The sequence below is a fragment of the Cryptomeria japonica genome, chromosome 3, assembly GCF_030272615.1.
Source record: "Cryptomeria japonica chromosome 3, Sugi_1.0, whole genome shotgun sequence".
NCBI classification, from domain to species: Eukaryota; Viridiplantae; Streptophyta; class Pinopsida; order Cupressales; family Cupressaceae; genus Cryptomeria; species Cryptomeria japonica.
In genome coordinates this window covers 346,063,550-346,076,615 of record NC_081407.1, presented here as the reverse complement: position 1 = coordinate 346,076,615, position 13,066 = coordinate 346,063,550, and the positions used below count along the sequence as shown (strand labels likewise).

General features: G+C 38.8%; 1 protein-coding gene across 1 annotated transcript; it reads right to left on the bottom strand.

Moving 5' to 3' along the window:
- Nucleotides 1-392: 392 nt before the first annotated feature.
- LOC131034795 (SNW/SKI-interacting protein A) lies at nt 393-2,697 on the bottom strand. The gene has a single exon (XM_057966394.1). It carries the CDS (start codon nt 2,381-2,383, stop codon nt 560-562), a length of 1,824 nt encoding a protein of 607 aa, XP_057822377.1. The 5' UTR covers nt 2,384-2,697; the 3' UTR covers nt 393-559.
- Between the last annotated feature and the right edge of the window lie 10,369 nt (nt 2,698-13,066).

The window sequence follows — 13,066 nt, the reverse complement described above, 5'->3', positions numbered from 1 at the left end:
TTTGTGGAACAAAATGTTAATAGATCACCACCTGCTACCAAGAAGACACGTTTGGAGATTGAAAGCTCTGAAGATTTCCTAGAGTGCTCCTTCTCATATGGATAATAAAGCATTTGATTAGTCTTTTTCCTTTAAGCATTTTACTTCAAACAACAATGTGTATATGAATAACTGAAAAATATTTGATATTTCTGAGGCAATTTTGGTTCATTAACATAAATGGAGGAAAAAATTAAGATCAAAGATAAAAATGGCCGTTAATTCAGAGACCAGATATAATAAAGTTATAAACCATCAATACTCGGACAAAAGCACACAGAAAAATATTTTTGCAGTCATTACTGCGCAGAAAGTGATCATAGAACAAAAGTCATAGATATACAGGATCCAGATACTTATCAAAGCTTATCCAAATAAAAGTAGAGAAGTTATTTTAATTATTTCCCAAATGTAGAAACTGGCACAAATTGGATTTATGTACAAAAAATTATAAGATCAAACAACAAAAGAACTCTTTGAAATTAGAATCCTTCATTTGAGTGTCTTATCAGAGATGAAATCAACGACCCCTCTGAAAGTCAATTCGACTCCTGCTGGACCCTCCTTCATAACTTTCCTTCATTCCAGATCCAGCACTTGCCTTCATAGTTCCTCCACCTCCAATTTTGTCCATTGCTTTCTTCCCTTTCTTCACCTCTGTCAAGAACTGATCCAAACCAAAAGGATCTGCTTCTTCTGCATCCTTCTCAAACTCCACAGGCCTGTCCCTTGGCCCACCTCTCTCAGTAGCACCAGCAAATCCCTTATCAGGCCTGAACCGATCAGTCTTAAGCACCTTATCAAGCTGCTCATCCGCCCCTCCGTACACTTCAGAATCAGCATCCTTCTTTGGCCTATACAAAGTAGAGAGAGTGTTATGCGCTGTAAACAGACCCTTATCATAGATATTGTATTGATCATCCGTTGCAAAGCCAGACTCCATACCCTTCTCCTGGTTAAAGAGCCTTTGGTCATACATAACTTCCCCACCATTTGCAGCATTTCCTCCTGTGTTGGCCATTCCAAGAGCAATCTTCTCACTGACATCTCGGTCCCTGTCCCTCGTAATCTTGCTCTTCTTTGATAGGTGACCATCTTTGGCTTCCAACCTTCTCTCCCTTTCCCTCTCCTTCCTCCTCTCTTCCCTAAGAGCCTCCCTCTTAAGCCGTTCTTCTCTTTCCTCTTTACTTTCCTTTACTGACCTATCCCGATCAGGCTCCACTACCTCCTTCAATGGAGGTACTTCGCCAGTTTTACCAGAAACAACGCCAATACTTTTGTCACCAACAACACCAGAAGCGGCAGCAGCAGTGGCACCGCTTCGCTCCATCCTAGCTCTCTGTGCAAGGGCCCTCAATTCCTGCTCCTTCTTCTCCTTCTCCTTCATCATCAACTCCCTCTGAATCTTGGACCTCATCTCCACGGCCTCTCTTGCCTTCTGCTCCGCCACATACAAAGCCTCACACAATTTGGCGAAGTTGTCATTAATCTGAACCTCCTGAAGGCCTCTGCCATCGGCGGCAAGGCGCTTATCAAGTGGAATAGTATAACCCTTGGGGTTCTTCCAATTGGAAATACAGGGCGGAATTTTCCAGTCCTGCTGGTCCTTGACAGTCACAGGGCGGGGGGGCGAGTGCATAACAGGCACAGGGGGCGACCCCGACGCCTTGGGAACCCTCTTATGCTTAAACTTGGGCGGCTCCAGTGGGTCTTTAGGCATCTCCACCAATTTAATTATCCTTTCCTTTGCACCAGAATTAAACTCCGCCGACTGCTGCGAAGGCGTGTATTTTATATGCGTAGCCGTAGACGACTGTTGCTGAACATTCTTCGGCTGCGCCGCGCTAAGGCGGACGTTTACAATTTTCTCAAGCGCCGCCTTTGTTCTTAGGGTCGTTTCTTCTATTTCCCTTTCTTCATCCTCTTTGTTTTCTGTATTGCTAATTTCACTCTCGATCTTCGGCACCAGATCCCTGTGCTGTGAATACACGATTTTCGAGGCATTTTCGTTCTGTTTGACGATCGCATCGAAGGCAATGTTGCCTTGCGCGTCGACTGAAACCGGCAGAATCTTGGTGTCCTTCTTTTCTTCCTTTCGCCCCATATCGAGAGGGTATTGCGCGACGTGGATTTCAGGAAACGCGCCGCCATCCCCAAAATCTTCGGCCTTGCGTGGAACAAATCCAGCCCTTTTTCCATAAGGAGGGATTTGTTTAGTTTTTGTGTTTACAGCAGGCTTGGACTCTTCCACCCGATTTTTAAACCATGGATCGGATGAAAAATCATACTTTGTCGCGCCAGAGGATTTTGGGGCCGGAAGGCTCCCTAACAGAGTTGCTTCCATTACCTCCACACCATGCAACACTCCGAGAGAAGATTTATTTTTATTTTTGAGAACGCAATGCTCTGCAAATAGGAATTTATTTAAGGGTTTTGTGAAAGATGGTACCTTCAGACAGGATTCAGCAGTCAATTCGCTCTGCAAATATTAGCTTGTAAATTGCCTCTCCTTCTCGGGAAACTCCTTTCCTTAATCCGACTGCAACTGCCGCCTCCTCGAAAGCCCGAAAGCCCGGAAGCCCTAAGTCAACCAGCTCTAGTCCTCTGTAATGCCTGATCAAACCCCGACTTCCTAAAGAGGGCTAAATAACTGCAAAATTTTGCATACCGATGTTCTTTAATTAGATTTTTTAAATATTATATATTGTCACGTTTTTTTTTTGGTTTTTTGTTTTTTTAAATAAAAAATTTATATGTTTATGTTAGTTTTCATTTAGTGTTGTATTGATTTTTGAGGAAAGGTCTTGGTAAATGTAGTAGAGTATTCTTAAAGTTGAATCTATTCAATATTAATTTTTATGTATGTAGTTTTTTATTTTTTTTGTCTTTATATTCTTATATATTTATCTTATATAAATCTAAGTTATAAGATTTATACAATCCATTCAAATCTTGTATATAGTTTTTAAGCTCTTTTGTATCTTCATGATGAACCATCGAGTGTGATTCGAAATGTTGATGGTTAAAAATTGTTCACTCGTCAAATCTAAAAACTTCATACAAGATTATATAAATCTTTATTATACTAATATATATTTATATTGATGAATTTTTTATGCACATTGATCTATCTCCTTTTGTGTTTATAGACAATTTTGTAGTCATTAAAACTTTCATGTGATCATAAACTCATCCTACTCTAATTTTAATTTTAAATTTTGATTAACTCATCCTCTTTACCTTTCTCACTCATAACTAACTAAACACATTTTATGTGACTTGAGGTCATGTGCTAGTATTTAAAGGAATTTAATTGCATTTATTTCAATTCATCTCTCATCTCAAAAAATCCTCACATTGAAGCATTATAGAGCATTCAAAGAGAAATTGATACAAAACAATTGGATTTGGTTTAATGAATCTACGACTAAGACATTTTTTGTTCTATAAGATATTTTTACATTTTATGGGTGTTAGTCTAGGTTAAGTTCCTTGTGAGGTAATGACAACTCTATTCAATTATTTTTAAATCATGTATAAGTTATCAAGAAGAGTAGAGTAGATTGATACTAACAAGATAAGTAGAAGAGTGAGATTGTGTTTAATAGGCAAAATGAGTTTGGATCCAAAGGAGTAGATTAGTGTCGAGAACTTGTTCTAGATTCGCTCACCTTTTCTGTAACAGTACACAAACTAGGCACAAAAATAAAGACACGCTAGATTAAGACATTGCATTTTCAAGGTAGTGACTATAGTCAATCATTTTTGTGTATGTTATATATGTAGACATGGATTGGATAGTACAAAAGATGACAAAGAAATTTGAGGAAGTGTCATTTCTATTTGAGCAATAACCAATAGCATTTGCCAAAATTTATGTCATATTATTTTAATATATTTATCATAGTTAAAAAAAAAGTGAAATACAAATTAAATGACTCATATGGTTAGAAAAATATACACGACAACTCAAAAATTATTAAGTATTTAATTGCTTATGCAGGGCCCATAATGAAAATAGTGTCCAAAATGCGGAGTTTCTTTGAATGGGCATGGTAAAGGAGAGCGTGATGAAACTATAGCATTTTTAAAAGAGCTCTTATCAAGTAGAAAGTAAAATTTGTAGATGCAATGAGATTTAAAAATACACATTTAGTTGTGGATTTGTGTTGTAAATCCACAAGATCTTTTGAAAATTTAAGTTAATTAATATTTGGTTGGTTAAAGAAGAGCAATCATGACATGAATGCAAGACAATTAATGGAAACAACAAAATGACATTCATTAAATAGTTCAAATGTAAGCACATGGAATATGGATTAGGGGGTTTGACTATTCTTGTTATTTTTTGTATTTAAGGTGGGTAGAAAGAATGTGAAAATACAAATACAGGTTGAAAAATGGTAACATAGACCCCTAACACTTACATAAAAAAGTAATATGAGATAGAGTTGAAGAGGATAACGGTTGTTGGCATTAGATAATTATGACTGTGTTTTAGACCTTGTATAAGATACATTAATAAGATCTAGTTTTATTAAGTTGTTTAGTGGTCTATTTTATACATTTGTATTTTTTTATTATCTTACCTCATGTCATTAAATTAATTATTTTTATTGCATGTGTGTTATTACTATATATGAGGGTGACAAAGAGAAAATAAAGTATAAATTGGCTCCATGTGTTGAAACAAAACATAATTGTTAGAGTTTAAAATAAATTATTGTAATTATAAGCATATAATGGGTTTTATGATTATTGTTGGTACTTGGTGTTAGTGTGAATAGGGTACTTTATCTAACTAGTTTTTTTTCTAGCCACTTAAGTCTTTTTTACACTAGATTAAGTTTACTTAGGAACTTTTTTGTTATCCCATATTGGTTATGTTTTTAGTCATTTAGGTGGAATATTCTATTTATACCCACCTCATACTCTCATGTGAGCATTTCATTCTCATTGTATGATTTGCATTCTTTTGAATAGAATTTTATTCCTGCTCATTTTTATTTCTAGTTTTGCTTTACTTTTACTTTATCCATTTTCATTTTTGCGTGACTTTTCTAAAAATTCTTATATGGCATCAAAGCTATTGTGAGATAAAAAAAAATTAAGAAATTTGGGAGTGTAGAGTTGTTATTTTTTAAAGTACATGAGTATGTTCCTCTTGTGTCCTTTGAAGATTCAAAAAAATAGAAAGTGTGGAGAAAATGTGTAGTACCCCTACTCGTTTGAACTCATTAGACTCATATTTTATTATTGTTTGTTTTCAGTGGATACATTATCATGATGTGTTATTCAGACTTTTATGACATTATTTCATTCTTTATCTGGATATGAGATGCATAATTTATTTGCAGTATTTCAATACTTGTGATTTATGGCATTTTATGGATTATTGCTATGTACTAACATTTTACTTTATCTATGCAATGTGTAATTATATGTTGTGTGTCTGTGAGTGTATTGGATGCAAGGGGACGATTTTCCTTCACTCATTTCGGTGAGACAGGGAACGTCACGATTCTCCTTCATCGGTGTGTATGTCGTGTTTTCTATATTGTATATATGGATGTGTGGTTCGGTGATGTAGGATATTGCAAGTACAAGTACCGGGTAGGTACGGGGTATCGTCTCCACCTGGCTTCACAGGTTTGAGCGTGCCATATATTTTTTGATGGAAGTGGAGGAGGTAGTAGTTGAGCCTATTTTACTCATTTACACTCGTGTGAGTGTCGTCGGTTGGTCGTCTTGTCAGTTAGTTTGGCCTTCGTATTTTGTCGTTTGATCTTTTTATGAGTGCTTGCTTGAGATTTGTTCAGTTTGTGTGTTTTAGTGGATTTGATTAATTAATTAAGTTTATGGAGTTATCTCATAGTTGAATTAGGTATGCATTGAGATTATAAATTTAGTTAATTAAAAGAAGTTATTAAATTAAGTTGCAAGTTGCATGATTTTAGAAATATAATTATTTAAATTTTAATGGAAAAATAAATTGGATTAATTGCATTTATTGTTTCCTAGAATTTTAAATAGAATAAAAGAATAAATAATTGAATAAAAGAATTAATTAGAATTGAAGTATGTCAAAAAACAATAGCAAGAGAAAATGCCTTTGCGAGCGAAAAAGCAATGCAATGCATCGACATCCTTTTTTGAGCGTTCTTATCCGCCGCGAGGAAATTATAGAGGCTTTGCAAATCGATTCGTTGTTTTGGCTAATAACTTCGGGACTGAGGATCTTGGTAGGGTCATATCATGGACCCGCGATCAAGAGGCCTTCTTTTCAAAAACAAAATACTCTTTGGTTAATGTGGTTAGGGCTCCCCCCCCCCCCCCCCTCTTTACAATGGTTGGGATTGGGATCAGCATTTGGTGAGCCGCAGAAATAAAAGGGCATTAGGGCAACCAAACAGCCCCAAACGAAATTCCAATCATTGTCGGGAGGAGGGTTTTGTAAAACCTAACCAGTCAAAGAGTTCCTCTGCTTGCCATATTTTTCCTCCACGAAAATCTCTGGGTAAATTATCAGAGGATATGGAATCCCCTGGCTGTCACAATTCTAAGGAAGTCGAGCACCCAATGATGGATCTACCTTCAAATTCCCCAGCTACTCCTAACGGGTTGGTCATTGAAATTGATAATCATACCCAGGTCAAGTATCAAATGCATTGCAGCGACAAAATGATCTTTGCTCGGTGGAAAGGTTGGGGGATCTCGTCTGAACAAATTGCCAACTGGGTGTCATCTTCCTTCAATAACTAGGTAAAAATTGACATCCTTCCTGATAATTTCTTAGCTATTGAATGTGGTAATCAGAGTCTGAGAAATACATTGCTAAACGAGGATATATTAACATTTAAGGGTCTAGGGTTTGATTGACGGGAATGGCAACCTCTCTTTCTCCCATCTCAATTCGATTCCTACATGGTTAATAGAGCAATTTCACTTGATAAATTTCCTTTAGAATTATGAAATAATGACTTTTTAAGAATAATAGGCAACAAAATAGGTAAATTTGTAGAATTCAAAAAATCAGCCCTAAGCTTCTTTAACCAGCTCTTAATCATTAATATGAATATTAACATTAAATCTTTAGAGCCTATAACTCTGAAATGCGATAAATCTTGTTTAACCCTAGAATTACCCTTTTATAATGGTCCTTTTGAAGATTCTATGCCAAGGAAGATCCCCTTTGAGAAACCTTTCCCTGAATCGTTGCTCAATTCTAATCGCGCACCATTCAGATTCGTGGAAGGAAGGGGTTTCACCCTAGAAGACTATAAGATTGATATTAACCCTAATCATCTCACCACGGACCTATATCCTCATAGCTCCCATGTTAAGCCCTCTCGCTCCCCTCTTCCTCCACTGCTAACTATTAATTCACCTATAGCTGACTCCCTTCTTAGGGATCAAGATCTGGAAGATGGTGAAATCAACGAGGTTATCCCTCAGAATGAGCAGCTAGGTCTGACAAATATGTCATCATCTAGCTCTCTCATTCCACCAGAAAAGTTGTGTCCCTTGGCGTCTCCCCCTTCAAAGGAACTAATTACCTCTGAGCAATCAGCAGAGATGGATAGGCTTTCCCCGGATCCAAGATTGGCATCCTTGCAAGATCAACCAATCTCTCTAGTCTCAAGATTGGAGGGCTTTGAGGAGGTAGAGGCTCGCCCCCTATCTTTGAAGGTTGTTTATGATATAATTGTAGAATCTGAGAATGATCGAGTGGCTAGGGAAGTTAGCATCATTGCCAATTTTGTAGGGGAAGAAGTAGTAAACGACCTCATAGATCAATTGGTTGCTGAAATCTGTAATGATGAGGAGTTGGAAAGACAAAGGGATCTCTTAGTAAAAAATCTAGTGGATGATACTAGAGTCGACTTAGAAACAGATGAACTATTTATAGCATTAGATAACTTAGAAAATGATAACCCTAATACTCTTGGCATTCTCAGCTCTGATAGAAGTAAAGACTCTCCTGATTACGCTAAACATAGTAAGAGAAGAGGTAGGAGATCCCTTGCTGAACTAAGATCAAAGGATGGAGATGCCAAGGGGCAGTCTAAAATATCTACTCTTTTTAATACAGGGGAGGGGAAGTTCCTCCCCACAGAGCCATGAAAATCATAACATGGAATGTTAGGGGCCTGAATGCCCCTAACAAACAGTGCATCTTAAAGCGTTGCATCTCTGATTCTAAACCAGATATAATGTTAATCCAAGAAACCAAAATGAACTCCTCTGAGATTGTCCTTTTTGAGAAAAAACTAGGCGTTAGACAGCTAAAGCATTCCCCTGCTACAGGGGCCTCAAGGGGCTTAGCTATCATTTGGGACTCTAGATTCATCTTGTTTACACCTTTAGAGGTTAAGCAAAATTGGATGGGAGGAGAAGTAGTAAGTTATAAAAATAACCTAAGTTTCAAATTGATTAACGTTTACGGCCCTATCCAAAATAGGGATAAGGCTAGGGTATGGGCAGATCTGAAGTTTTTCCTTAGAAGTTTCCCAAATGATGTATTCATCATTGGGGGAGATTTCAATGCTATCACCAAGGTAGTAGACAAAAGAGGAGGTAGCAACAAAATTCCCCCAGTGGCTGCAAATTTCAATCATTGGATCAATAGGGACTCCCTGTTGGAAATCCAAGCGACAGAGAATGCCTTCACCTGGAACAACAGAAGGCTCGGTTTCTGTAACATTGTTGAGAAACTTGATAGGTTCTTTATCCATGGAGGGCTCTTGGAGCTTAATTTTACCCTGAATGCAGAACCCCTCCCTTTATCAGGATCTAACCATTTCCCACTCCAACTAAACTTATTATCTGACCACTCCCCCTAAAAAATGTCCCTTCAAATTTGAGAGCATGCGGTTCAGAGATGATAACTTTTTAAACTTAATTGAGAATTGGTGGAGGAGCTCTGTTTTTTCTAGTTCGAAGATGTTTATTATCACAAGCAAGTTAAAGCTTATCAAAAGGAAGCTCTTAGCATGGAACAGGACTAATTTTGGAAATATTTTTGATTAAAAACTCTTAATAGAAAATGATCTAAAGAATGTTAACATTGAAGTTCTTGAGAAGGGGATTCTCTTCCTCAAAGAAAAGGCTCTACTCTCTGAGTATGAAAAGACACTCTCAAATGAAGAGATCTTCTGGAAACAAAAATCAAGGGAGACTTGGTTGAGTGATGGGGATTGAAATACTAAGTTTTTTCACAATAGTACTAAGCAGAGGCGATGGGTCAACCAAATCTCTAAAATTAAGAATTGTCAGGGCTCCATTCTGTCTAAACTGGATGATGTTGCCTCTGAGGCAGTAAGGGTTTTTGATAAAATCTTAAACAATATTGAATGCTCCAACCTCAGAGGCCAACTCAATATTATCAAGAATCTTCCAAAACTCATTAACGATGACCACAATAATATCCTGTTAAAGAAATTATCTGAGGAAGAGGTTAAATCTATCCTTATGAAGATGAATCTGGACAAGGCCCCAGGCCCGGATGGCTTCCCCATTATCTTTTTTCAAAAATGTTGGGGTTTTATGGGGACCGAGATCACAGATGCCTTAGAAGGTGTTAGGAACTCTGGTAAGATTCTCAAAGAGATCAACAATACATTCCTAGCTCTCATCCCCAGAAAAGAGAATCCTGAAAGCTTTAATGACTTAAGACCAATAACCCTTTTCAATACTCTGTACAAACTCGTAACCAAAACCCTAGCAGCTAGACTCCAGAATCTTCTTCCCATTATCATTAGTGAAGAACAAACCGACTTCGTAGCAGATAGATCAATCTATGACGGGGTTATTATAGCCCAAGAGGCCATTCATTCGGTCCAGCTCAACAGGGCCTCAAGTATGCTAGTCAAATTAGACATAAGCAAAGCTTACGACAAAGTTGATTGGCGCTTCCTATGTAAATGCTTAGAGGCCTTTGGATTTTCCAAATCCTGGATCAACCTAATCTTTGAATGTATATCCACCCCCAAATTATCTGTCTTGGTTAATGGTTACCCAAAAGGTTTCTTCAGCAGCTCGAGAGGGCTCAGGCAAGGAGATCCTATGTCCCCCTTCCTCTTCATCATCATGGTTGAAGCCTTAGGTAGATCATGTGAGATTTTGCCAAGATCAAGGGCACAATGAAAAGTATTAAAATAGAGACAAAAGAATGACAAGAACAAACTGTATTCTCATCAATATGAAAATGATCAACTAGATTCACCAATACAATGAATATAGGCCTTCTTATATAGGCAAGGCCATATGGATGTATGAGCACACAATCATGACATGTGGCTCAATGAGAAACAAGGGTAGGTAAGAAATACTAGGGGTAGGTAGGAGAAATAATATAATATTCCACAAGAGGTGGATGACCCACCGAATGTGGAGTGTAACAACAAAACAAGACCACAAAAGGTGGAATTTCTCCTACAAGCTCTATCCCTATGTGCACACTTCCCTAAGTGTCTTAAATCCAAACTACGAAGAAATGCATTATCCTAAGTTAACTTAAGTAAAGTGTAATAATATCCATAATGAATATTTATTTACACCAACACCCCCCCTTAAGTGCAACTTAGGGAAATGAAGACTCAAGTCAATAATGTAAGATGGGTCTCGGCTACTAGGCCATGTTAGGTACCCATGTACAATATGCAAATGCAAGCAAAACTATGCAATGCAATCTCTCACAAACGAAGAAAAAGAGAAAACCCAGTGGGAAAAAACTCCCCCCCAAAAGAGAGATGAAAGTACAAAAGACTCTCAAAGAAGATGGACAAAACCTTAAAGAGGAAAAAGTCCCCCCCACAAGAGAGGAAGGAGAAGTCAGCTGAGCCCCCCTAATGACACATCCCACACCCCCAAGAGAGCTCGCAACTACTGGAACTTACTCTCGGTGAAAGGTTTGGTGAATATGTCTGCAACCTGCTCCACTGTAGGACAATATTGCAAATCAATGACCTGCTCTTGAATGAGCTCTCGGATATAGTGCATATGAATCTCGATGTGTTTGGTTCGCTGGTGCTGGACCGGGTTCTTCGAGATTGCAATAGCACTTTGATTGTCGCAATAGAGAACTGTCAGCCGTGGAGTGGTGAACCCAAACTTTGTGAGAATCTGTTGAAGCCAAATGGTCTCAGTCGCTGCATTAACAACGCCTCGATAATCAGCCTCAGTCGAAGAAAGAGCAATAGCATGCTGCTTCTTGCTCTGCCAACAAATGGGGCCTGAACCAAGGTGAAAACTATAACCGGAAGTAGACTTACGATCATCAAGATTGCCAGCCCAATCAGAGTCTGTGTAACCAACTGAGCGAAGTCTTATGCCTGTTGCATAGTGAATCCCATAGTGATGTGTACCCTAGATATAATGAAGGATGCGTTTGGTAGATTTCCTATGAAGCTCATGTGGTTCCTGCATGAAGCGGGAAACCATGCCAACTGCAAATGAAATATTAGGGCATGTATGGGTCAAGTAGATGAGACTACCCACAAGCTGACGATACAAAGTGGCATCAACTGGTGGAGAAGAACACTCAAGCTTGACTCCAGAAAGAAAGGGAGTTGGTGCAGGCTTACAATCACCCATATGAAAGCGTGCAAGTAGATCAAGAGCATACTTGGGTTGCGATAGTGTAATCCCGGAAGGTGACTATGAAATCTCTATCCCGAGAAAGTAGTGCAAAAGACCCAAGTCAGTCATAGCAAATCAGTCATGCAAAGCAGATTTGACCCTGCTAATGATGGATGCGATACTCCCTGTAATGATCAAATCATCAACATAGAGCACAAGTATCAAGTGAGAGTCATCCTATCACAAAATATAGACATTCAGATCAGAATGACACCTGGTGAACCCTACTGAGAGAAGAAAGGAATCCATCTTGGCATACCAAGCCCTGGGAGCCTGCTTAAGGCCATAGATAGATTTCCTTAATCTGCAAACCAAGGAAGTATCCTGGATGAAACCCTGTGGCTGCTCCATATAAATCTCCTCATCAAGATCACCATGAAGAAAAGCACTCTTCACATCCATCTGATGTACAACCCAACCATGAGCTGTAGAAATAGCAAGTGTCAAGCGAATGGAGTTCATCTTGGCTATGGGCGCAAAGGTCTCAGTATAGTCAACACCTGCAACCTGAGAGAAACCTTTTGTAACAAGCCGAGCCTTATACTTATCCACACTACCATCCGCAGCATACTTGGTCTGATAGATCCACTTACATCAAACCATCTTTCTCCCCTTAGGGAGATGGACTAAATCCCATGTGTTGTTCCTCATCAAGGAACTATACTCTTCCTCCATAGCTTGGTCCCACTCAGGAACCCCTAATGCTTCCCGAAATGTCTGTGGATCGAAAGCAGTAGCAATGAATGCATGTGGAAGATCCTGATGTTGTGATCGAGTTCTTCGTGTATCTAAAGGATCCCCAACAAGAGAACTCGCGGACTCAAGTGTCTTTCAAGCCCAACGAGGTCTAGGTGGAGGTGGAGAACGAGGCTCCTCAACTGCAAGTGGACCCTACAAAGGTGTAACCTTGCGAGTTGGAGTTGAAGGAGTCTCATCATCTGAATCACTAGCATCACTATCCACAATGGAGGAAGGTGGAGGAGGTAGAGAGGCTAAGATAGGAGACCTTTCCTCAAAGTGAACACTCCTCTCAATGAACACCTCATGTGTCTCAGGATCCATCAATCTATATGCCTTAACACCCTCAGGATATCCAACAAATATGCAAGGCCGACTCTGAGGTTCTAATGCCTTACGCTTCTGTGGAGGTATGCGAACCCATGCTGGACACCCAAAGACTCTGAAATGTCTCACAATCGGTTTCCTACCAGCCCAAGCCTCAAAAGGAGTAATACGTTGCAAAGCTTTGTGAGGAACCCGATTCTGGATGTGTGTGGCACAACTGATAGTCTCAGCCCAAAAGGCGGGATCAAGAGAACGTGCATGAATCATACAAATAGCCATTTCTTTGAGAGTTCTATTCTTGCATTGTGCAACTCTGTTCTAT